Genomic DNA, 25,120 nt, shown 5'->3' with positions numbered 1-25,120 from the left:
TGAAAATGGAGAGCACCCCAGGAGTAAAATGGAAAATGGAACAGACAGCGTGGGTGCCCCTGCCCTTAGTACTTACACCCCAGAAGAGATGGTACAACAGATGAAAGAACTAATCACTGAGAACAATGAGTTAAAAGGTGAATGTGCATGAGAACTGGTCTTGAAATGCAAAAGCCCTGAGTCTCTTCTGTGGTGTTTTTTTGTCCTATGGGTATGAATTCTGTGCTCATTTGCCCTTGCTGGATAACATTTTATACCTGGGTAGCATTCATTGTATAAATGACTCTGCAAGTGGCAAGGCCAATTTGATAGGACACATGAAATTGAATTGTCATGGAAGATTAGGGGGAGAACAGTCCAATGTATGGGTGACTTACTTGCTTTAGAATTATACATATAAGCAGTATAGCACTTGTGTATTTTAGGAGGCGAGGTGAAAAATGTCTTGGTATGATATACACTTTGCTCGTCAACCTCCAAAAGCTTTTTTGGTTTGTATTTTAGGACTGTTGGGCAGCTGCATTACAGACAAACATTTTGCCATAGGTGCATCAGGAGGGGTGGATACTGCACAGCGCCAAGAACAGTTTGGGGTAGGATGCTGTCTGAAAGGAGCTGCATCCTCGGTCGGAGAGGGGAATTGGAGCAGGCTGTCCTGCAATGTATGTAGTAATCATAGAATCGTTCAGGTTGGAAAAGACTTTTAAGATCATCGAGTCCAACCATTGTAATAGTAATGACTATGAACTAGGTGTGGCAGCACCAGCACCTTCTGTACTTCAAAAGGAAGTGGTGGCCACGGCAGGGTGTCTCTGGGAGAAGCCGATAGGTTTCCCTGAAAATGCCTAATGATTTGAGTCTTTCAGGTGAGATACATTTGTTTCTGGATGCCAGGAGTTTAGGTGTCAGATAAGATATTTTTTTTTTAAATGGATAGAGCAAAACCCAAGAGATCTGAGAATTTCCTGTGTAAAAGACAGAGGTACCTCACTGTTTATGTGGCAGCAGAGCATGAAGTCACATATCTTGCGTGCTGTGATTTTACACTACTGTTTAAATTTTGCCTGAATCATTTTTGGACCTGGCCCAAGTTCTCTGCCTTGGAGTTTCATGAGTATCTGGCAGGAAAGTTGTTTCTAGAAGTACCTCTGGTATTTTGCTAAAGGGTCCTATATCATATAAGATAATGTTTTGGGACCATATTTACAGCTGCTGTAACTCATACCTTGCAGAATCACTTTCCAGAGCTACATTTCTTTGCATAGCCTGAAGGATTTGTTGGCAGTTTATAATATGACATTAGGACTTAAAGAAAGTTAGTGGAAAATACAATGTATAAAATATTTTCAAGCAATTGACCTTGAGATTGTTGCTTTAAAAAAAGTAAGTCTGAAATACTTTCATTGACTCTTCCTAAAAATCTTGTAAGCATTTTGCAATAGTAAGGCTGACGTTACATACTGACTTTGTTACATACCCATGGCTTCCCAGCCAGGAGGAACTGACATTGTTCTAAGTTGTCAGGTATGTTTTTTCAATGCTTTCAATCAAATCTTAACCAAATGTTCAAGCAGAGCATTGCTGGGCATATTTGCGACATTTGACTTGATAGCATCTGTTTTCATGTGGTAATTTACCAGTCTAGGATGTCTGTTTTCCCTCCGAAGTCTCAGTGGTTTCAGAATCTCTGTTCAGTAGTTTTATTTGGGTTGATCACGTAAATAACACAAGCAGCAAGATGGCAAGTACCTCTTCTGAACAGTACTTATTGCTTGTACTTCTTGGTTTAGGAATAAGTCATGAAGTGAGAGAGTGTGGGCATGTGATTTCAGCAGTGGATTTAATGCTATTTATTATAGTGCTACCGGACTATAATAAGTTTAGTTTTGGTTTGATATTTAAGGTACATGAGAAGGAAGTTCACATTTCATACCCAGTTATTGCTAACCTGTTTGATACTGAAGAATGCTGAGCTCAGTGTAGTGGAAATCTGCTGTTTCACTGACAGAATATTAATGTGAATCAATGTCTTGTCTCTGGCTATCGTTTAGAAGCCATGAAGTTGCATAACCAAGCTATGAAGGACCGATATGAGGAACTTTCCATCTGGCGAAAGAAGCAGAAAGAAGAACGAGAATTTTACGAGTTAAGGTTTAAAGAGGCTAAGCAGTGCTTGCTAGCCAAGTGCATTGAAAATGAACAGCTACAGCAACAACTTCAGAGCTTAAAGGAAAAAGAAGAAGGAGCTGAAATGGTAAATAAGGAATTGGTTGGATTAACACACTTTTGAATTGAAAGTCTGGAGCATTCAGTCCCTTCATCGCACTGGGAAGTTTGGAGATTTGTTAACATCTCCATTTTTATCCTTAGACTCTAATAAGAGGTCTTGGTCTGACTTATTTTGTAAAGTGAGGCTTCTCGGTGTACTAACAGAAAATTGTGCCACATCTGAGATAATTTACATTTCCACTAACATTTAATTAATAGTAATTAACATTCTAGACATAAGAAGTTAACATTTCCTGCTAACTTTCAATGCTTTGTTTTGTTTACTGTTGGGTATCTATTTCCAGGGAGAAGTTGACTTGTAAGCAAAAAAAAAAAAAAGACCTGCCATCTATAGTTATTATATCATTCTCCTCTCATGAAAGCTCTTTTACTGAGGTCAGATTAGATCTGTACTTCTGCTGCGCCATTTGAGTCTGACTGAGCTTTCTCCCTCTGTCTTACCTTTGGCTCGGTAACACATCATTTCTAATGTTGCAGGTGATTGCTTAGTAGCCAGGCAACATTTTGCAGGTAGTACTGAAGACCTGTATGGACAAAGCCTATTAAAACAAAACCTGCTTTGTGTCCCACATGGCCATGTGAAGAGATGTTTAATGAGAAGTTTCATGCAGAGCCAAACTGATGCATCCTGGTATGTGGTCCCTCCAGGACCCATGTGGATTCCCTGTTGCCTGATGAAGGATGAGTGTATTAGCTTTTTTATCAACAGAGACACTAATAGACTCTCCTTTCCTCTCCGGACTGCCTGTTTTACAGAACTCTGTAAGAAATTTTTCAGTATGTAAATCAAAATTGGCCAATGAGTTCAGAAGTTACAAGGGGCAAGTAAGACATGTATAAATAGTATACATGTATACTATTTTTGTATATATACATGTATAAAGTATTACTCTACACAATCTTTACAGGCTAAAAGTTGTGTTTCAGGCTTGTCAAGGAAACTCAGAATTTCATAAATCCGGAATAGTTTTTAAGGAGAAGTAAAGGATTTATTCTGCCTCTACCTGTTTTAGAACTTCTTGTATTTTGAATACTTAAAGTATGTTATTGACAGAGTGATCCAACCTGCTTGAGTAACATCCAGAAAAGTAAAAATAAATCTCTTTTCATTATCTCATTCCAAGAACTTCATAGAGTAAACCCTGGTTCTTCCATGATTCTTTGCAGTTTTATCAGCCAGTGGTAACTGTAATTTAAACAGCAACATTTTAATTTCTGATTATGATTTTCAGGCTGATGGTGTCATTTAAGCCAAAATAACTTTCTCTCTTGAACGCCTTAGTTCTACTTCAATTCTTTTTTTTTTATTGTTTAGAAGGAACATGAAAAAATTTCCTCTAACAGAAAGACTAACTTAAAATTAGTCTAGTTTCTCTCACCTCTGTGTTTTATTATTAACTGACATAGCCTATAGTCTATTGCTACCATTAAGTGACATCTCTGTTTCACTGAAAATAAATCACAGATATATTGTGTTGCCTCCTTTAGTGATAAATCAGCATTCGTAGGAGGGTTTCTCTCAAAACTGTACCTCTGTTGGCACATGTTGCTGTAAAGCTCTCTCTTCTTCCCTGGAACTGACTCTAATTGCATACTCTTACAGCATAAGCACGAAATCAGAGACAGCAGCAACCGAGGTGGGTAGGGTGGTACTGCAGGATGAGAGACACTGTCAGCATAACAAGAGTTTGGAGATTTGCTATGAGTGATAGATTAGAATGTAATTCAGACTCCAGGAATTGTCCAGAATTTACACTGATGGTGTGTGGTGTCATAAAGGCACTACTAGGAGGTGGAAGGCTCAGATTACAAAATAAGGAAGAAACAACTCACAGGGAAAGTTTCATAATGGGGAGAGGCATTTAAAGGAGAGGAAAAAAAAATGAGGCTTCCTGGTTATGTAGAGGCTTAAGAGAGAGTTTTGAGGATCCTGAGGAAAGGGACGAGGCAGAAGGTGAAGGAGACACTCATGATTGGAAGGAGAGATGAATTTTGGGGAGAATCTCTGAGGGACAGAGGCTTTCTGGAAGGGATATAGGACTTTGTGTGAAGGTCAGGGATACAGAGAGAGATTTATACATGGAGATAGGGTACAGAGACGTTGTATGGTGGGGAAAGGCGGACAGTGGGGTGTGTGGAAAAGCTCTCTGCCCACTGGCCTTTTCTCCCTAGAATCTTAGGTAGATTTGGAAAAAGAGGAATAAGAATACAGGTGAAAAAACACAATAATTCTGTAGGTCGGCTGAGACCCTGTGTGGTAGTGAGAGCATAGATTCAGGCAAAGATTTACATCCTAATTTGTACATTCAGAGAACCAGGCTCATGTTTCCTAGAAGCATGATGCTCATCATTTGTTTAACTTGATTTCACAGTTTAGACTTCTTGCTGTCTAGTGGACCATAGTTTAGGGATCTATACAGTGGGCTTTTCCTGGCAAACCTAAACAGAGAAGTAGGGATGCAGGACATCGTGGTTGCGTTCAGGCTCTGTGCTCCTTAGCTGGTGTTTCCTTTTGGTTGGCTAATGCAGGGTTCATTTATCCCAGGAGGGCTCCATGGCTCCCGAGAAGGAAGCGAGGCAGCTGAAATCTCAGGTGCAGCGGCTCCAGGCTGAGAAGGCAGATCTGCTAGCCATCATTTCAGAACTGCAGGTCAAGCTGAACATCTCAACAGACGATTCCTTTGTGGAGATTGGGATGAATGTAAGTGAAGGGAATAAAAACAACAGAGTGACCTGTGGCCAGAAACTTTGGTTCCAGCTTGGTCCTCCTTTTTTTTCTTTTTTTTGCAAACTGAATTTTCTTCTTGTATCAGGTTAAATGATACGGAAGTCAGATTTGAGTGTAATTACGGTGACAGTGTTTGCTTGATGACACTCTACAGTGAGGTATTTAGCACCCTGTCTTCCTTTAGTAGAAAGGGTGAATCTATACCCATATTAATGAAAAGTCTTTATGCCTCTTTGAAGGGGAACAACAAACTGCTAGCAACAGCAGTAGCACAAGATACAGGTATGATGGATTTGGGAGAAGAGTTGTGTGGTTGGACTCAATGATATTAAAGGTCTTTTCCAACCTAAATGATTCTATGATTCTGTGGTCTTGTATATTACCTGACGTGGCGCTTATGTATTACAAGATGTAGTGGTAAAGGACTTGGAATTTATTTTTGTCCTTCCACTTTCATGCTCAAAGTAAATTAATTTTGTAGGTAGCCTCCATTACACTAAAAATATTCTCTGGAAAAACCAACAGAGTCCAGCAGGTGACTTTGGACTAATTCAGAATGTTAAGAGTCTTAGCTGGAATTCCTGGGAACATCGGTACTATGTTTTGTTAAGGGGCAAGATCTATGCATGGAGGGGGGCATTTTCTTTTGAGAATGAGGCTCACTTTCTACTGACAGATATGTAGAGATGCAGGCAAACAAAACTAAATGCAAAGCTGTAGTGGATTCCTAGAGGCGCAAAAATCTACTTTTTCTACTGTTCTTGTATCTGAAAAATCTTCACAGGCAGAATGTGAAAAGTGAAAATGTGAGTCTCCCCTATCCCCATAATAGCAGATCCCTCTCTGGAAAGCACAAGTGCAACAAGAAATTAAGAGAACTTAATTAAAACTTGTTTGGAGTTGTCGAAGAAAACTTCAGACTGCAGGAAACCTTCAAGGATGCATTCTCCTTTTTTTGCTACAAAGATTCTCCTTTGGGCTACAAAGATCAGGGAGTGAGTTTTGTAGTGGGAATGAAGAGTGGTTCTTTTGGGAGGCAGGAGAATGGTTTTTAGGCTTATATTTAAAGTCACCTGCAGTGGTGTTGGCCATTGCTGTGTGGTGCCCAGTGATCTTTATGGGGGAGAGTGGCCATGGAAGTTGCTGATGAAGGGAGAAGGCCAAATATCATTGTTGTTCCTCTTTTCTGGAAGAGATACAGGGAAAGGCATATGAAGTATTTAAGTTAAGAATTTCCAAACATGAAACTGATCTGTAGGAGTTCTATGGTTTTATTTCTTTTTATTGCCATGATAGTAGTTTTCCCTGTTTTTCTTCCTTCCTTAATTCAAGTAAATAAAACGGTGTCCTGCTTAGTCCGAATATCAAGCTAACAGTGTTTTTTCCTTTCCTAGGAAGGCGAAGTAAATAGAACTGCAAAGGAACAGCAAGAGAATAGTGGTGAAATGGCCAGTAACATTGCTACCTACATGTACGTAGGTTCTTGTGTGATGTATGTGATTCAGACTTCTGCAAAGTGTTTTGTTTTCAATGTGAGGCAACTTTTTTCTATGAGGAATACACTAGAAAATTCTGTTTTTCTATGGCCTTGCAACCCTCCATTGCAGTAGCTCTACCTTCCTACCAAGTCAGAAAGACCCTCAGCTCTCTGACATTCTTCCCCTCAGTTTTCACTAGCTGACAAGAGAGAGTGCATATTCTGGCCAGTTAGCCAGGCATTTATGTACATGCTGACTTGCCAACTTTTCAGGCTTTTAAGGGAGGCCAAACAGAAAAGATACAGATAGAGGCTGCAGGGACTCCCTCTCTTCTAGTCATTGGAGACCATCTGATAGAGTATCTGTCCTCAACCCCATTATAACGATGTTGGTAAGGATCAGAGGTCTTGTAGTCTTTCAGATCTAAACCTGTCTGTTCTGTTTGTGTGTGGTTGGTATAAAGTGTATGACGGTGGGGTAGACAGTGCAATAACATAGTCCTTATTTTTCACGTTACTAGGCTTAAGATAACAGGATTCTGTTTAGGTTACTTCTCAAAATTTGATCTTTACATCAGCTCCAGGACACAAGGGACTTTCTTGCCCCTAGCTGAACCTTTACTCCTCATGGACATAGACAGCTGATACTATTAAACTTTCCATTTTGGATACTGCCCAATTTAGCAGCTAGATGGTTGTGGCTGAACTCTCTTATTTACTTTGTGCCCTTTGCTTTTGGAAGGAAAGGATATAGAAAATGCTAAGGGCATAGCAGGCCGGAAAGCTGTGCTCCATGTACAGGTTGTCACTCCCTACGTCACTGCAAGGGAGAACAGCGTTTTAATGTAATGACATAGAAAACGTGTCCCTCAGCGTGCAGTTAAGAATTTGAAGTGGGAGGGGGTTAAAGGTATGGTCATGGATGAAACAGAGAATTGCTGACCATAGACCAGGCTGCAAGTATTAAGCTTGTCGTTATTGGTGGCTTGTGAGAACACTCTTGATTACCAGAAGACATTCTCTGTGGGACTTGCTTACCTTTTGATGAATATCTGGGCCACATCTACAAGAACATGGGGTACATGTACCTCCTAAAATATTTCCTGTGTCACCACATGTCTTTGTCCAGTATTGAAACTTTAGACTGGTGCTGTTAACAGGTTCAGAGAAATGTGATCCACTCAGGACAGGTTTATTTCTGTAAGATGAGAACTGTGCACTAAAAATCCCCCGATAAAAGTTATTTACTTAAAATATCCTGGCTGAACGCTGTCTTTGGGGTATTGAATTTTGCTCACCAAAGATTTTTGGCTCTCAGGAGCACATAGAGAACTATGCTTTACTTTCCGTTCTGAACTACAAAAGCAAAGTTTTAAACACATACTGTTTTACAGCTGAGCTTCTGAAATGTACAGTCTATATAACCTGCCTATTTTACCATATAGTTAGGGGATTTTGACCTTCTGTCTAGATGGACATGAAAATGGAAGGAATAGAATACAGTATTGTATCACCAGGAAATTAACTTGCTGTATTTTTCAGATAGTTTTGTATTTGTTTTGGTTCACTTCTGAGGTAGCATAATGTGATTTTGAAAAGAGCTATGAGGGAGGTGAAACATTGAAGAGATTTTTTCTGAAAAAGAAAGCAATTTCTGATGACTGTTTTTATTGGAACGTGCCTTCTTTTCCTGGAAAGGAATGAGACAGAGAGAAGAAATGTTGCATGCTTCATTGAGGGGAAAAAAAAAAAGTTATTTTGGGAACAGACAGCAGCACTTTGCAAAAGGGGCTGCAAAGTAGGTCAGAATAAATGCACTGGATTTTGTATTGTCTTGACCGCTTTTGTTTTCCTTGCTTAATTACTAAATTGTTCCCCCAGCTTGGAGGGGACTGTCTGAGCACTGCGCAAAGCAAGGACTGCATTTGCACGCACAGGGACTGTGACTAGCGGTCTTCGTTCTTGGGAATGAGCCCTTTGCTCAGAGTGTTGGTTTTCAGCACTGTGTGAAACGGTGGCCTCTCAGACTGGATCACAGAATTAGAGATAAAGGAGTGCTCTAGTAAAATCATAGCTGTTGTTATTTACATCTGGTTTGGTTTGACGCAGGAACAAACCTGTGGATGAATCTAAGAATTTGGAGTCTGAAGAGCTAACTGTGAGCCAGCTGCTCTGCTGCCTTAGAAATGAAACTCAGAAGAGGGAAAAACTGGAGAAGGAGCTGCAGGATCACAAAGAGAGGTATGAAGTAGATGCACTGTAACATTTGGAGCTGTTCTCTTTCAGGGCTGGTGCAGTACCAAGTCTGTGGCTGATCAGCGACAAGCTGAAATATCAGTGTGACCTGGATGGGGAATTTCCCGAACACTCAGTAGTAATAACTTATTTTTGTGGTAGTCCTTATAGGGATAAACCACAGGTTCTCTTCCATGGGCAAAAGAGTTTCCATATTTTTTAATTATTTCCTATAGCACCACAGATCAAGAGAAGTTACCCATTTCCTCTTGGGTTCGAACTTTCCCCAGGTTATGTCAGAATCATATAATGACTACTTGAGGATGTTCTCTCCACTCATTCCTCCATAGTTATTTGTTCTTGTATGAATCATCTGCGTGTGGGGCCTTAAGCAAATCACCATGTATAAAACAGGGATTACAGTCCTCTTCGTGATATTGGCAGGCTACATTTAGCAATGTGTGAGTTTGCAAAAGCTTCTTAGAAGTGTCCAAAATAAGTTTAATTCCAAACTTGTCTAAGAGAGTTTTTCCAGTGAGACCTGCATGAGGGTCTGTCTCAGCTCAATTATAGTGGTATAAATCGGCATGACTGTTCAGGCGTGGAAAACTGCCTAAGCAATAGCTGTTCCAAATCCTCACTTCGCAGAGACAGAGTAAGACTTCCTGGACATTATCTACTATGAAAGGTTGGTGTCACTGTAATTGCTCCTACATGGCCTTCCTAGAAAAGGTAATGAGCCATAGCCCAATGATTCTTAGAAATCTCAGCCTCTGAAAATACCAAAGGAAAATAGAGGCAATATTAATTCCTGGATTCAGTGAACAGGCTGACCCATTTCCAAAGGGTGTGCAGTTTTGGACTGTACCAAAGATTGATCACTGTGGGCTGAATGTCACTGTCCTTCACCACAACTGCAGGCTTCTCTATCCATTTTAGTGAAATATACATGCTAGGTGTCTTGTGTTCTTCAGGAACCCTCGTGATTGTGCAGGCTTTCCTGCTGGTCTGTGCTTTCAATTCTGCCTCTCGTTTGTGGCTGTCATGTTAGAAAGATAGTACATCACTTGCATGAAATCCTTGAATAGTCACAATCTCGCTTTAAGTATAGGCCAAACCCATCATTATTGGCTCCTTCTGTTTTCCAGACTGTCAGAGTTGGAGAAGGAAGCCAGCAACTGCCTGGAGAGTGGGACACAAACTGAACACGAAGAAGAGGAGAGTTCCGAGGCTGTAAGTACCTGTCCTCCTGAGCTGAGATTGAATAACATACAGCTTACTCGTTGAGGCCAACAACCTCAGGGCCTAGATTTCCACTTGCACTCAAGGAGCAAGAGGCAATTATCCTGCACAGGGTATGGAAGTGAATTTTGAACTCTCCTATCTATATTTTAGAGGTGATTCCAAATTACACCAGCCCCCAAAAAGGGGTGAGATTGATGGCCAAGAATTAGGGAAGCATGGCATAATTGCAGGTATACCTCATTGCCCTAGCCATGCCCACTAAACAGAGAGAGGTGCTGTTATTTCTAGCTCCAGAAACTCTTCTAGATTGGGTGAATTTCCTCGCTGCTGGCTAGGTCAGCTTTTGGATCAGAATCCAATGACGGCGTACTGTAAAACAGACTTTAAATGTGGAGCTCATATGGCACGTGGTTTGATTTTTTCCATGTTTTTGGTGGGATGTATTGTATATGCATAACTATCTTGGATGGAGACACAGTTCCAAGCAAACTCAGTCCTGATGTTTTCAATTAAGGGTTTGAATGGTTGTTGGGGTTAGGATTCAACTCTAGATTCAGACACCGAAATTTATGTGCCTACAGTTGTAAGCCTCTCTATGTGAGATAAGTGTGTAAGCTCCCACAGCAGTGGAGATCCATTCAGGTTCGGTGCAACTGCATAGTACAGGCAACTAAGAGTGCCTGTATATGAGGTCGTGTGGGTTATCTGAGGTGCTGCATGGGGCTAGCAAATATGCCATGGGATCTGCTGGAGACCTGTGCCTTTCTGAAGGCCAGGACAAGTATTTTAGGGCAGGGCTGGCTTAATTAAACAAGACCAGTTTGTAGTCAGGCCAAGAGATGTCCTTTCTAGGGAAAGCAGATGATGTCTCAGTTAATTCTTTCCAATATTTTTATCTTAACTTTGCCTGAGTTACAACTTGAGCCAGATGCCCCTCATCTACACGCCAATATTGAGGTCAGCATAGTTACGTGCTTGTGACGGCAGTCACTTCCATTTATATGCTGCTGGGTTTCTTCAGAGGGCTCTTGTCAGTGGAGCTCGTGTTACCTGCCCCTATTGTAAAACATAGATATTTAATGAAACCATGTGGGGGTGCAGTGTGGACCATTTTTGGGGGCTCTGCATTTGAAGACGTTCTGGGAGAAGGGAAAAAGTTTTTCAAACCTGCTTTGGCTCTGTTTGGAGAGTGAGGAGTGACTTGGGGAGAAGAGGCTAGAGCACATCCTCTGCCAAACAGCAGCTGGACACTAACCTCAGCCAGGTTCCTGAGATGAGTCATCTTAAAGCACCACTGCAGTTATTGCTCTGCCTTCCCTGGGAGGCTGCTTGCAAGCTTCCCAGAAGCAGAGATCTGGGAGGCTATGATTTGGGTGTTGCTCCTTTCCGGTGCAGGGTAAGACATGGGTGTTGGGGAGAGACAGTCTGTACTGTGGGATGGGATTTTTTTGGGTCAGGTTAGCCTTTTCTTTGAGCAAGGCCGCCAGACTTGCTTTCCAGAAGCATGGATTAATTGTGTTCCAGTTAAGTAAAATATCTTGAATTACAATGGTTTTCTCCAGGGACCAAGAATTCAGAGTCCAGCTTTATTAAAAGTCAGACTCTTGCCAGTGATATATGGTTTCATTTGTTGACACTTTTTCTGTTAAGGCCATTTCTACTGATGTATAGTTTTCTGCAAATTGGAATGCCATCACCTTACAAAAATCAGTGCTTTCATCTGTGAGCATGACTGGATTAGTTGGATTGCTGCACAAAATAATTTTGAGGCTTGTTTTGCAGCTATGATGGTAGAAGAATGATCTATTCTACCTCTTCTGAGGTAGAAAAAGCATAGTGCAATGTGCTCGTGAGTGTTTACACCATTATGTTCAGTCCCTTTTGCTTGGTATGACTGGTGGATGATATTAGCTTGGGCAGCTTGTGGAGGGTGACCTCGGCAACATCTGTCAGTAGACAATTGTGTTCTGTCTGCCTCTCAGTCACGCTGGCTGTGTTCCACACTTCTGCTCTGAGATGAAAGCTGGAAGTGTTCAGAGGTCATCATGAATGAACAACTTCCATTGCTGCAGTTGCCTGGGGAAGTGGTGGACTTTCCCTGTTAGAAAACTGGAGCTTTTCACAGAATCACAGAATGGTGGGGGTTGGAAGGGACCTCTGGAGATCACCCAGTCCAACCCCCCTGCCCAAGCAGGTTCACCTACAGCAAGTTGCACAGGATTGCGTCCAGGCAGGTTTTGAGTATCTCCAGAGAAGGAGCCCCCCCAGCCTCTCTGGGCAGCCTGTGCCAGTGCTCTGCCACCCTCAAAGTACAGAAGTTGTTCCTCATGTTCAGATGGAACTTCCTCAGTTTCAGTTTGTGCCCGTTGCCCCTTAGCCTGTCTCTGGCACCACCCATCCTCTTGACATGCTCCCTTAAGGTATTTATAAGCATTGATCAGATCCCCTCTCAGTCTTCTCCAGGCTGAACAAACCCAGTTCCCTCAGCCTTTCCTCATAAGGGAGATGCTCTAGTGCCCTCATCAACTTCGTTGCCCTCCACTGGACTCTCTCCAGTAGTTCCTTGTCTTTCTTGAACTGGGGAGCCCAGAACTGGACACAGCACTCCAGATGTGGCCTCATCAGGGCAGAGTAGAGGGGGAGGAGAACCTCCCTCGACCTGCTGGCCGCACTCTTCCTGATGCACCCCAAGATACTCTTGGCCTTCTTGGCCACGAGGGCACATTGCTGGCTCATGGGCAACTTGTTGTCCCCCAGGACTACCAGGTCCTTCTCCGTGGGGCTGTTCTCCAGCAGGTCAACCCCCAGCCTGTATTGGTGCAGGGGGTTGTTCCTCCTGAGGTGCAGGACCCTACACTTACCCTTGTTGGACTTCATCAGGTTCCTCTCCGCCCAACCCTCCAGCCTGTCCAGCTCTCGCCGAATGGCAGTGCAGCCTTTAGGTGTATCAGCCACTCCTCCCGGTTTTGCATCACCAGCGAACTTGCTGAGGGTACGCTCCGCCCCTTCATCCTGGTCATCGATGAATAGGTTAAACAAGGCCAGACCCAGAACCAACCCCTGGGGAACACTGCGAGCTACAGGCCTCCAACTAGACTCTGCTCTGCTGAACACAACCCTCTGGGCTCTGCTGTTCAGCCAGTTCTCAATCCACCTCACTGTCCACTTGTCTAGCCACATGCTCTTGATACACCTGGTACCTTTTCAGCCACCCAGCTCATTCCCAAGCTGGACTGGAGACTTTCCATGCATTTGATGAGATAAGATATTATCAATGAAAATTATGGTACCAGGGACAATTAAACTGATGTTAGTGTGATGATGAGATTCAGATGTTTCTTGAGGAAGGCTCCAGGGTGTAACTTCAGGGTCTACAAACCAGCAGGAGTCAAAGGTTTCATGCCTACTAGAGTTTGGGGATGTATTTTAAGAATTCAAACTCTGAGGTGTCCTTTGTGTCTTGGATTGGAGGAGAACCCAGCTGCTGTTTCTTTCCTCCTCTTGTTTTTTGGCTGTCCTTAGAATCCTTCAGTGATCTTCCTGTGGTCTGAAGGCCAAATGAAAGGGCCAGAAACTTGCAACAAAACTGATTACAGTTTTACTAGAAGTCAGCTTCCTGGTTTGCAAAATTAATTCATGAATGCATGGTAATGGAGTTACCATTTAGGGTTGTATTTTCTCCTTCAAAAAGTTGAAAAGCTGAAATCTTCCAGACCTGTGGTTCTCATGTGTGTGGTATGGGAGAGGCTGGTATGTGTAGGGAGAGTAGCCGTTGGCTGGAGGGGTTTCATGTGTAATCAAAATAAATTACAATGCGTAAAAACTTCTGTGTTCTCTGCTTTCTGCCTGAAACAAGAACAGAGGAAAGTAGATGTGCTGGTTTGGCTAAAACAGGACTATTTCTCCTTTCAGTAGATTTACTTTCAGTTAAGTCTCTTCTAAGTAACTGTACTTTCTGAAGTTGGCTACATGTTTTCCAGACAGTGTCTGCTTTCCGAATTGATAACGCTTGATGTTTATAGTTGTTACTAAAGTAACGGTGGGATTGGTATGCAGAGAGGCCCATGTTTATACTTATTCCTATGAGAACCAAGGTCACTGCTGGCTCTCTTATGTTAAGCAAGTGAAAAGTCCACACCTGCGGTGGGACGCGTGACCAAAAACTGACCAGTGCCGTACTCCATCCCATCCACGTCATCCTCAGTATAAAGCTCAGGGATCACGGGGGTCAGGCTCTCTTCCTTCATGGCCGGCATCCCTGTGGGACCCTGCTTGTCCCCCTGCCTCTGATCCTGATCCCTGCATTCCTGAATCCGGTTCCTGTCAGCTGCGGAGTCCAGTCCGGGACATTTGGCTGCCTGCTCTGCCACAGTTTGCAATTCCCTAATCATCATTGGGAAGCTCAGGATTGGTTTTGTATATTTTTTTCTTTTATTTCTGTTATTAGTAGCATTAGTATTGATATTATTATTCTGTTTTTTCATTGTTATTGTTTTATTAAAGTAGTTTTAATTTCCAACCCGTAAGGCTCTCTCTCTTTTCTCCTTTCTTTCCCCTTCTGGGGGAAGGAAGGGGTTAATAGAGAGCATCTGCTGTCTGCTTTAACTGCAGGCCCAGCCTTAAACGGTGACACTAGAATGGAAAGGATAATGCCAGTGCAGGATATAACTGGGAGGAGAAAGTCTAAGGTTTTAGTCTGCCTCATCTACTTCTCTACTTCCAAACTGCTGCTTCTGATCTACAACTGCTGTCACACCCCTTTCTAAAGAGCACACTGATGCTAGCAGACTGGAAGCCTACCTAGGGATAGATCATTTGCTTGTGTTTCTTTGACAGACTATAGCTATTGTTTAGAGGAGTGGCAGTAATCACGAAGTCTGTCTGCTTTTCTCATGTACTTTAAATAGTGAACTCTTTAGAAAGAAAATGTGGGTGTGTTTCCCATCTGCATGAGGTGTGTTCTCGCCAACGTTGGAAAGTCAGTAATAGTGTTGTCTTTGAGTCCCTTGGATTTTATGAAAGTGTTAAGTCAAAATGGGGTTCTGCCACATTTAGGAATAATTAGTAGTGGTGAAGCCTTGTGGATGGGGCCTTATTACTGCATACAGAGTCTAATGGTGCATACTGATTTATGATTTTTCTAAAGAATGATACTTCCTGCTTAGATCTCTTAGCCTGCAACTTTGCTCTCTTGAATTGTCCATATGTAATTTTCCTTATTTTTTTTTTCTGAAAGGTTGGCAGTGAAGTGGAAACCCTGAATTTGCAAGTTTGTGCTCTCTTTAAAGAGCTTCAGGAAGCCCATGAGAAGTTAAAAGAAGCAGAACTGATTCAGAAGAGGCTTCAAGAAAAGTAAGATTCAGAAGAACAAAAGTTCTGCCGTGACACCCAGTATATATTTGTATGAAAACTCCCACCTTGGGAAACTCACCAGCTCTGCAAATACCAACTTAACTATCTGTTTCATAGAAATGCTGTAAAAGATTGGTCCTTCTTTGTAAGTGGAGATGAAAGTACAGAAATACAGTAATTGTCAGAAAATCTGAGCTGCCAGCCTAGTTCTACAAATAGAACCCCAGTGCCTTGAATTTTAAGATCTGGGTTTTAACCCTTCCTGATGTAAAGGCAAATCTTTCCTGTTCTCTGCTTCACATAATCAATCCCTGTTCTAGTCTTAGGGGAAGAAGCTAAAGGACCTGGTTATGACCCTTTTCACATGAACTGTCTGTGCTTTTGTAGACCAGTTGTGTAGGTTATAAAAAGTGGTTACAAGACCCTCACTTTAGTTGGTTAGTTTCTGTCAAATTCCAGTTCTTTGAGATTCATAATAGTAAGAAAGAAAGTGTTGGTTTCAGTAGCTTTGTTTTCTGATGGTTGTGTATAGATTCATTTTTGTCTTTCCTTGTTCATCATCAAAATAAGCTTTTAAAGTGAACCACACAAAGATTCCTTTTGCAATATGCCTAGTGGGCCAAATCCATCAGGAAAAACTGAACAGGAGCAATTAACCTTTTTTCCTTGTTCTGACAGGTGCCAAGTACTGGAAAGAAAAAGCTTGGCTGCTGCATCAGAATTGGAGGAGAAGCAGCAGCTAATATACACCATCAAGAAACTGGAACTTCAGGTGGAGAGCATGCAGGCAGAAGTGAAGCTGGAACAAGCCAAGACACATGAAGAAAAGTGAGTACGACTTGGATTTATATTCCAGGGAGGTATTGTCAGTGAGGAAGGGAAGTTCAAGGGAAGCTGGCCAAAGGGGAATTGAATCTGAAATACTAGTTTTGTGTTCTGCACCCTTTGAAACCATGTTATATTTCTAGAGTCTGAACTAGAAACCTGCATTCACCTCAGCATCTGTGTCATTTTGAATCTGGAGTCTCCACGTTAGGTTCAAACTATATTCTTTCATCTACTGAACCCCTCACTTTGGAGAAATTTGAACTGTAAGCTCCTTGCTCCCTTTTATGTGCAGTCCATGTAAGGAGTGTGAAAATGTCAGTCCAAGCTGTACAGAGAGGCTGAACTTTCTGAAGGACCTGTCTTGAGCTGCTGGAGAAGCTGCTCATTATCTTTGGAGTCTGTGGTTCTTCTCCTGATGAATTCTGCTTGACTTGAAGCCTCTGAGTCAAGACTTGGATGTCTTCCTGAGAGAGGTCTTACATTTTGAACAGAATTTGTGAGCTTGATATAAAAATACTGGGTGATGGATCCTTCAATATGAAATGCAGACAATCACTAAGAACATTTTTTTGGACTCAGTCCATAGATAGAGCAGCACACAACTCATTGCAAGACAGATGTTGAGACAAAGCATGATTTTTTTGCCTCAGAAATGCAGATTGATTTGCAAGGAGCTGGTGGTGGCTTTTTTCTAAATTATAACATTATTTAGATTTCAAAGAATTTTTAAGTGTTTCAAGCTTTCACCTCTTTTCTTGTCATAAACAGGGCAAGATATAGCAGCTTACAGGATGCATATAGCAAACTCCTTCCTGAACTCACTGAGGCAATGAAAACAATCAGTGAAATGAAACTCAAAGAGGTAAACTCATCACAAGAAGAAATCATAATTAACTAGGGGGGAGCAGGAAGGGATGGGAGAATGTATCTAGGAACAAATTTGGGCAGGAAACAATTATTATCCCTTCCACATAATATAGCATGCAACATAGCAGCATGGCTCTGGTAAACGTAGAGCCTGTGCTGTCAGTTATAGAAAACTTTATCCACACATCAGTACTTCCATGGTGTTTTCTGGGTAAGGTCTAATCTGCAGTGTGGTATGGAGGCCAGTCATTAGAGATCAATGATATGCAAAGGCATATAGGTGTTCCTGCAGCATGACTTGTAAATTTGGGAAGGTGGACCTCTAAACATTTTTGTAATCTTAAAGAGAATGCCTGCCACAGTGAGGTCTTGTTCATAACTGAGGCTCCATGAAGTGCCAGATTCTTCTGTATAATTTTGGAAAGTGGGAAAACATCCTTTGCAGTGTCCATTAGGGAGTTCTCTTTTAACTTGATACAATGTAGTTTGAAAGCTCAAAACTAATCTTTAAAATAAAATATCAATCACCACTGCTGTCTTAGTCCAAGTTCCTTTGATGACCAAAATTGGAAGCTTTTCCAAGGACAGGAGGAGTAAGAAGCAACCTTTCACTTCAAGCAGGGTCATATTCTGAGTTCATCTCATAATCATAGTTCTTCCTTGCAGCTGGACAGAGTGGATAAAGTTGTGGTGGAACAACTGAATGCAAAGGTGGAGTTGGCAGAACAAGCCCTTGCTGCAAAGCAGCTCCAGATAGATGAAATGAAGCAGATAATTGCTAAGCAAGAGGAGGACCTTGAAACCATGGCTGTGCTCCGTGCTCAGGTATCAGCTGTTGTTCAGAAATGGGCTAGTTCCCCCACCCAATATTCAGAAACCAGAAGGAGGTATTTAATGGCTCACTCTGGAATACTGAATACGTTTCCTCAATTCCAAAGCATAATTCCCTTACTCGGCCTGCCTTGCAGATCCCTGCAGAGCCTTTACCACCATATCCTACAGTTCTGTAGGAGGAACTGTGTATGCTGGAGTCTGGCACAACAAACAAAAGTTGGGAATAGATGTGTACTTAAAACCACCATCTTAAGAATCACTGCATATGTTTTAGGGATGAATTTACTCAAACTAGCGTGTGTAAACAGTGAATAAAAAGGGTCTGCCTCACATTTAAGGCACAGAACTGGCATCTTGGCCCGGTTCCACTGTCTGTGCCACAGATTTGTGGATGTCTTCGGTCAAGTCACCTCCTCACTGCTTGTCTCTGCCTCATTTGTGCCTCTGTACAGCAGAGGGCAATAGCATTGTCCCAGATAAGACACCTGAAGTATCTTACACAGAATCCAGAAACAGGACTGAGTCTTCCTCATCTTGTAAGTAGTGCAGGTCTTCATTTTGCAGTATGTAGGTACTGTAGGAGTGTTTTGAGTAGATACAGGCTATGATACAGATTTGCTATTTTGGCATGTAATATATGACTATGATTCAGTCTAAGTTACAGATTCTCAGTGTGATTTCATCTCTCTGATCAGATGGAGGTTTATTGTTCTGATTTCCATGCTGAGAGGGCAGCAAGAGAGAAGATCCATGAGGAGAAGGAGCAGTTGGCTGTCCAGCTGGCATACCTGCTAAAAGAGCAGCAAAACCTTGAAGATCTTGGCCGGTGAGAAGAAATTTTGGCTGAGCTGCCTTTAGACTGTCTTGTTACCCTTATGTGCTGGAGTTGACCAACATTATCCTCCTAGCATCTCAGTAGAAAGGCAAACAACTTTGCAGACATTTTATCTCTTGGTTAATTTGAATTTTAAAAGAGAAAAAAAAATGAATTGGCTGACTTCTCATTTTAATTTTGTGATAGAATCTCTGTAAGGTGTGTTAGTTCTTACTTGGCTGCCTTAGCAAGTTTTCACTTTGGATAATTCATGCTTGGTAAATTCTCCCTGCTGATTCATCTGAGTTTCTTTGGGTTCTCACCTTAGTGGTGAATCTGCAGCTAAGCTTGCTGCATGTGTGCCAGGGATATCTGCTGCTTCTCCAGGTGGCAGTGATAAGTGAGTACCCATAGCTTCCAAGTACTGTGATACCCTGAAATTGCACCATTTTAGCACTCTTAGCTGTAAAAGAGAAAAAAAATATTAACCGTATGTCCTCCACTCATATTGTGGAAGTCATGGGTACAAGAAGAGTGCCCAGAATTTGAATAATCAAGTTACGTTTCACATTAACTGTACACGGAACCCTTTTCCTGGTATAACTTGCTTTTCTGCTTTAATCAAATTTGCAGTTTGCCCTGAATAGCTGAGAGTCCTTGGAGTTTTCCAGAGGAGCGTGCCCCAGATCCCTAGGTGTGTAGCTGCCCAAATCCTGGTGGTGTCAGTTGTATGACCCTGATTTTTGACCCTGGCATGATCTCACAAAGCAGCAGTGTTTCTAGGTCCTGTTTCTGAGCAGCAGTTGTGAACTAAATGCATGACCAGTTGACATGATTTACTTGTGAATCCTTTGATTTTATTTTGAATCCTCTTACCTTTACTGGAGACAAAGGGAAGATACCTTTTCCTTAGTCTTTTTTCAGAGCCTTTGACTTATTTATTCTCTGCAGGAACTCTTTGGCGGAGATGCAGAATCGCCACGGAGCCAGGGCACCAGAGCGAGAACACTCACCTCACCTTGTCCAAAGAGGTACCGTAAGCAACCTCTCCAGCTCATGGGGCCAGGCCCTGCTGGGTTCAGTTTAGAACAGCTTTGCTTGGCTGTAAGCAGCTCCTCAGCTCCCCTGTGGCTATTCTGGCAACTGGCTAGCTGCAGAGAGCATGATTCTCTGGCCGTTAGGACCGAGCCAGTCCTCTTTCAACCACTCCACAAAAAAGAGTGAAAAAAGCCAGGTAATACAAGAAAAAATCATTTATCTTCTCTGCTTGCAGGAACTGGTAGTCAAGACTGGCCAGAGCAGCGGAATATCTCAATGTATTCATGTCCCAAATGTGAAGAAATTCTGCCTGATTTGGACACACTGCAGATTCACGTTATGGACTGCATTAATTGAGTGATGCCCTCCAATTCTTCATCTTCTGGAATTTCACGTGCCAAACACGTGGTTTGGGTTTTTCTCCTGCTCAAATAACACTCAACTTTACATCCTGTGAGGAGGTTTTCAGGGTTTTTTCTCATTAAATCAATGGGAAAAGGGTAAAACTCCTACCCTGCCCTATACTCACTAATCTTGTTTTAATCTGCTTTAGGAAAAGAATTTTTATAGGTTAACAACATGGATGCATTAAAGAACTCCCAGTGTGTCCGCTGCTATGAAATCTTTAAGGAACATTCCCCTGATATGCTCTGCCCTTATGGCGAGCCCACAGAACGGGGCTGAATCACTGAAGTCAGAAGGGAGATGGGATATATGCTGATCAATTGAAAGTACTGTGAGCCTGTAAATACTTCATCTCTCAGATAGTATATATCAGGAAACTTAATGTATTAAAAAAGCTGTTTGAGAAGCTTTCAGCAAAATGGAGTAGTGCTGTATTCATCGAGCATTTGAAATGAACCCTGCTCTTTCTCCAGATGGCAGTTTTATTTCTGCCCTTGTGACCATACTAATCTGATGTTAAATTTTTGATGGCTTATGTAACTTCCTGCTTTAGCCAGATGTGGGTAAGGTTTAAAACAGATCATTTAGGTCTGATACACATAGCTCCTGGTGTACCCAAGCCACTTGGTTTTATAGAACTGATCATTTTTAAGGTGTTGTCTTGATTCTTCTTTATTATAAAAAATTCATTTGAACCTGTACAGTATTGTGCTAAAAAGTGCTGAGATGGATGTAACCTAATTTAAAAAGAGGAGTATAATGGATTTGCACATTTCAAAATAAATCTATTGCAAGCGTAAAATTATCTATGCCTGTGAATATTTTGGAAGTTGAAGCAGGATTGCAAGTACCTATGGCTGAAAAGCTGTTGTAGAAAGAACTGTAGCGTGTGAGTTCTGTTCTTGCCCTCACTGATGTTTTTATCTCAACAAAAAACCAGGTCTTAACTTGCATTGCATAAGGGAGGAAGATGCACAACTCTTAACAAAATATGAACCAGCATGAACAGCAGGAAACAACTCAAGCAAATTGCTGGGATCCATGCAAATGAGGAGTTTCACGTCTTTGCAAATAACTAACATTTACACTAATGGAAATGGGCAGGAAAGCAAGAGATGCATGGTGTCTCCTTACGGCATCATCCTTCCGCTGAAGAGTGTTGATCACTATGGCCCTGCCCAGTTGGAAGGAAGCCTCCAAGTGGTTTTGAACTGACCTGCCAACCTTGGTGTAAGGAAAGATTTTTTTTTTTTTTTCCTCCACTGTTCAAAACTTAATTTCTAGAAGCAAATATGACAGGACTCATTATAATCCAGTAGTTAGATCTGTGCAATCTTGTTCTGTGGTAGGTCTGTTAGGCTCTGAGGCGCACCAGCAAGGTTCGTTTGTGTCTAGTCCACTTCATTCTGATTGCCAGAATTGTGAGCAGGGTGTTCAGAAGGAGCAGGGTGGGATGATCACACAACCTGAATATGAAAGTTCAACATTTTATTTTTAATATCACTTTATTACTTCTTGGCTCACCTTTCCACTTTGAAGTTCATATTATAATAAGCCTGAATGCTTCCTGATTTGCCATTACAGTGCACTGGTCTCAGAGGTGTTGGGTTGTCAGAGTTAGGAAGCATGAATCCTCCTTCATGTATAGGCAGTGTGATCTGTAGAAATACTTGGATCTCTAGAAGATAAAGTGCAAGACAAACTGCATTTATAACTGAAGCACCTATACTGGAGTAGGTTTATGTAAAGGCCAAAACTATAACAAAATACAATAGTAATTAGTTTTTGCTTCTACAGTTGTAATGGCTTTAACAAAAGACAAGGTGCTCTGATCCCAAAACCTTATTCTAACCATTGGGTGTGCTCATCTGAGGGACTCATCGGTTAAAATCTTGTTCAGAATAAAGGCAAGGAAGCAGGAATCTGTGTCTCTGGATTTTAGGCAATTGCATCTTCCTAATGCAGAAAGAAAGGAGCAGAAGGGAAGAGGTGAGGGAAATTGTGGAGACAGTCACCTAAAATCCCCCTGAAGGACTGTGTGTGCTCACGGGAGTCTTTGAGTAGATCCTAGGTCGGTACTTTGACTGGTGAGGAGAAAGGGCATATTCATGAACCTGAAAGAGGGGTTCTGTTTTGGGGATGGCTGTTCTAGCATAATGGGGTACAAGGAAAACTCCAGTGAGCCCCCAGCTTCAGACAAGGTCATGCAGACCATTCTCAAGGAAAAAAAGTCAAGCCGTGGTACAAAGTCCAAGCGTTACTGCTGTCCATCAGTGACAGCTAATGGAGAGCAGCACAGCTTTTCAGGTACGGGGGTAGGAATGCTTTTCTTCTGAAGAAGGTAAAGATCAGGTCACGTGTGGCTGATCAACATACTTCTGTACTCTGAAGTTCTGAACATTAAAAGGATGGTACAACATGTGAGAGAGATGCTTGTGCAGTCAAATTTATATATATAGCTTGTGTCATCTTGTGGTGTTGAGCTAAGGAGAATGGAACAACTCTGTAGGAGAAAGCCTTAGGGATGTTGGATACCACGACTGAATGGGCAGAGTTATAGCAGATATTTTCTACTCATACGTGACAAATTCTCCTGTCAACCTACTTCCATAAATAAGTGCTTCTCCAAATTGTCCTGTGGATAAAGATCCAAATCACAGAGGAAAAAAACACACTGAACAGATCAATAGTGGAATTAGAAATAAAAAGTTTAGTAACTCAGTATTTTACTCAATATTTTGCTTCAAAACTGAAATAGAAACTATTCTAGAGCCAATTAATTCAAAACAAAGGCCTCAATAGCGTAAGATCTATGTTTCACTCTCAGCAGATGAATAGTCTTAAAATACACACAAGAAAAATCCCTGTAGGTGTTTCTTGGGCCAAAGAAAATCTTCCTTCAGTGTATTTTTCATGTCATGCTGTCAGGGAATTCTCAGCTACAAATACTAGGAGAAACAATCTCTTTTTTGCCCTTCTAATTAAAGTCAGGGGTTGCTTTTATTTTGCTGGTTGTCACTGTTGTTCTAATTATCACTTACAGACTCTGGATTCTTGTTTTCTGTTAACTATCGCTCACATTCTCACACAGCGTCATCCATAATTTCAGGTAACGTAAGAGCTGACTGAAATCTGTTGTGAAGAGGTATTCATCAGCTTGGTTGCAACCTTCTTCATCAATTACAAGTACTCCCAGCAGATGCAATCTCTTGTTGGCTTCTAATTGGTTCCTTGTGACAGTAGGATTTATGGGCTTTTTTCCCTGAATCCAATTTTATTACAGGAGCTTTGTGATAGTTATAGTTCCTGCAATGATCAAAATCTGATGGAAATGCTACTAGGCCAAAATCAAACTAATAGAATGATAATAGAGCTGATTTCATCTGAGGAGCATTAACCTTAATGAAAACACAGAAAATCAATGTGAAATGCCAAAGGAGGAATTACTTATGCATCCGTCAAGTCAAAATTAATCATTTTAAGAGGCTTCAGAAAGACAGAGGATCTTAGCACAGGAATACTAACACGAAGACATGGGCATTAGCTGAAGTCAGTCTTCTTAGAAAGGTAAGATAGTAGGTCTATCAGTGCAAATCAGGAGGGACGAGGAACTGCAAAGAATAAAACCACAATACACTGAAACCTGTTCATGCAATAGGGAGGGTTATTTTTCTGTTGTTGTCATCATTAACTGCAGTCCGGAGAGCAGATGAGCTACCAGGACAGGTGGCCACGGCCACCAGATGCTCATTAGCACAGGTTTAAGAGTACATCCTCTTTGTTTTCCCTTGGATGAAAGGTAAGATAAAATGTATTTATGTTTTAAAGTTACTAAATACTAAATGTCCATGAAATATTACTTGTCCGCATATCTCTGGTTTTAACAAAGGACATTCTTGGTGTAGCCGCGTGTCCCGTGATCAGTACCCTGACTCAATGTGGAACAGCAGCCAGAAGCGTTTCATTCCACTTCAGATTTAAAATCCAGACTGAGAAGGGGCCAGAACAATCCTGTGGGTTGGACTTGAGATTTGTGAGCAGCAAGGTGTCTCTGGATTTGCAAACTTCAGGTCACAGAGGCCGGCAAGCCATCATTACTCCAGTTAGATGGAGAGTAGGGGGACTTGGTGATGCTCTGTGTTTAGCCTGCGTCACACTGGCAATTAGCAGCCGGAGGGAGGGAAAATATGAAAAACACAGTGTCCCAATGCCTGCCTACAGATTCCCACCCATGCCAAAATGGGACTCATCATGGATCACCAGCAATATAGAGAAGCCCCCTTGGGCCCTCAGCACCCACCCCTCGTCCCCAGCTCCTGTCATTGCTCCCCTGAAACACCTTTGCATGAAAATCACGCAGGTGGATGCATCCAGAATGAGTTAGCCCAGCATGGCTGGGCTAGGCATGTGGTTTTGGGGAAAAAAATGAAAACAAGAAACTCTAACATGACGTGCACCGGACAGCATGGTTAACAACTATTCAGCAGAGCATTTCAACTGCTCACTGGAGCATTTCTCTCTTTTGATTTTTTCCCTGCCATCTGCTGGAACTTCTTCTTGATTCCTTCAACTACCACAGAATTTCTGTCCTGAATTTGTCTTTCCTAACCCAGTACTGGTACCGCTGGCCTTTAAATACCAGCGACGTTCTCTCTTTCTTTGTATATCGTCTTGCAGGGTGGATTTAGTGCAAGAGCCTTGGGATCTCTTTTGGGGTCTCTTTGGGGGTAATTTCTGCATGTAATTGACACAAGGGGAAAGGGACTAGAGCAATGAGCTTGTACACATTCAGAAATATTTTTCACAAAATCATAGCTGCTTGTACCAAAGACATACTGAACCAGGCTACAAAATCCTGTCAACTGTACATGAACCTGGGTTTGAGTTTGCTGGCTTAACATAAATGCTGAGATTACGAAGGTTACCCAGATGGCTGCGGCCCGCGCTGCGGCCGCTCTGACCGGACACAGCCAGCCCCTCACGGCGAGGGCGGGCTCACCCCGAGCCA

At 42.0% G+C, this 25,120-nt stretch overlaps 1 protein-coding gene across 1 annotated transcript; it reads left to right on the top strand.

The window, feature by feature from the left end:
- Nucleotides 1-28: 28 nt before the first annotated feature.
- Nucleotides 29-20,394, top strand: OPTN (optineurin). Its single transcript, XM_009700525.1, has 13 exons — nt 29-137; nt 2,052-2,254; nt 4,835-4,990; nt 6,412-6,488; nt 8,604-8,735; nt 9,878-9,962; nt 15,211-15,326; nt 16,005-16,154; nt 16,923-17,016; nt 17,688-17,846; nt 18,551-18,681; nt 19,621-19,700; nt 19,943-20,394. Exons 1-13 carry the CDS (start codon nt 29-31, stop codon nt 20,062-20,064), a joined length of 1,614 nt encoding a protein of 537 aa, XP_009698827.1. The 3' UTR covers nt 20,065-20,394.
- The last annotated feature ends 4,726 nt before the right edge of the window (nt 20,395-25,120 follow it).

Source organism: Cariama cristata, unplaced genomic scaffold (genome assembly GCF_000690535.1).
Source record: "Cariama cristata isolate BGI_N322 unplaced genomic scaffold, ASM69053v1 scaffold28675, whole genome shotgun sequence".
NCBI classification, from domain to species: Eukaryota; Metazoa; Chordata; class Aves; order Cariamiformes; family Cariamidae; genus Cariama; species Cariama cristata.
The sequence above is the reverse complement of the archived record's forward strand: the minus strand, read 5'-3'. Positions and strand labels throughout refer to the sequence as shown.

Excerpts from the sequence above, each read along its gene's own strand:
- OPTN (XM_009700525.1), top strand. The coding sequence starts at position 29 with ATGGAAAATGGAACAGACAGCGTGGGTGCCCCTGCCCTTAGTACTTAC. Across the intron at positions 4,991-6,411 it reads TTGTGGAGATTGGGATGAAT|GAAGGCGAAGTAAATAGAAC; the intron begins GTAAGTGAAGGG and ends TTCCTTTCCTAG. Across the intron at positions 15,327-16,004 it reads CAGAAGAGGCTTCAAGAAAA|GTGCCAAGTACTGGAAAGAA; the intron begins GTAAGATTCAGA and ends TTGTTCTGACAG.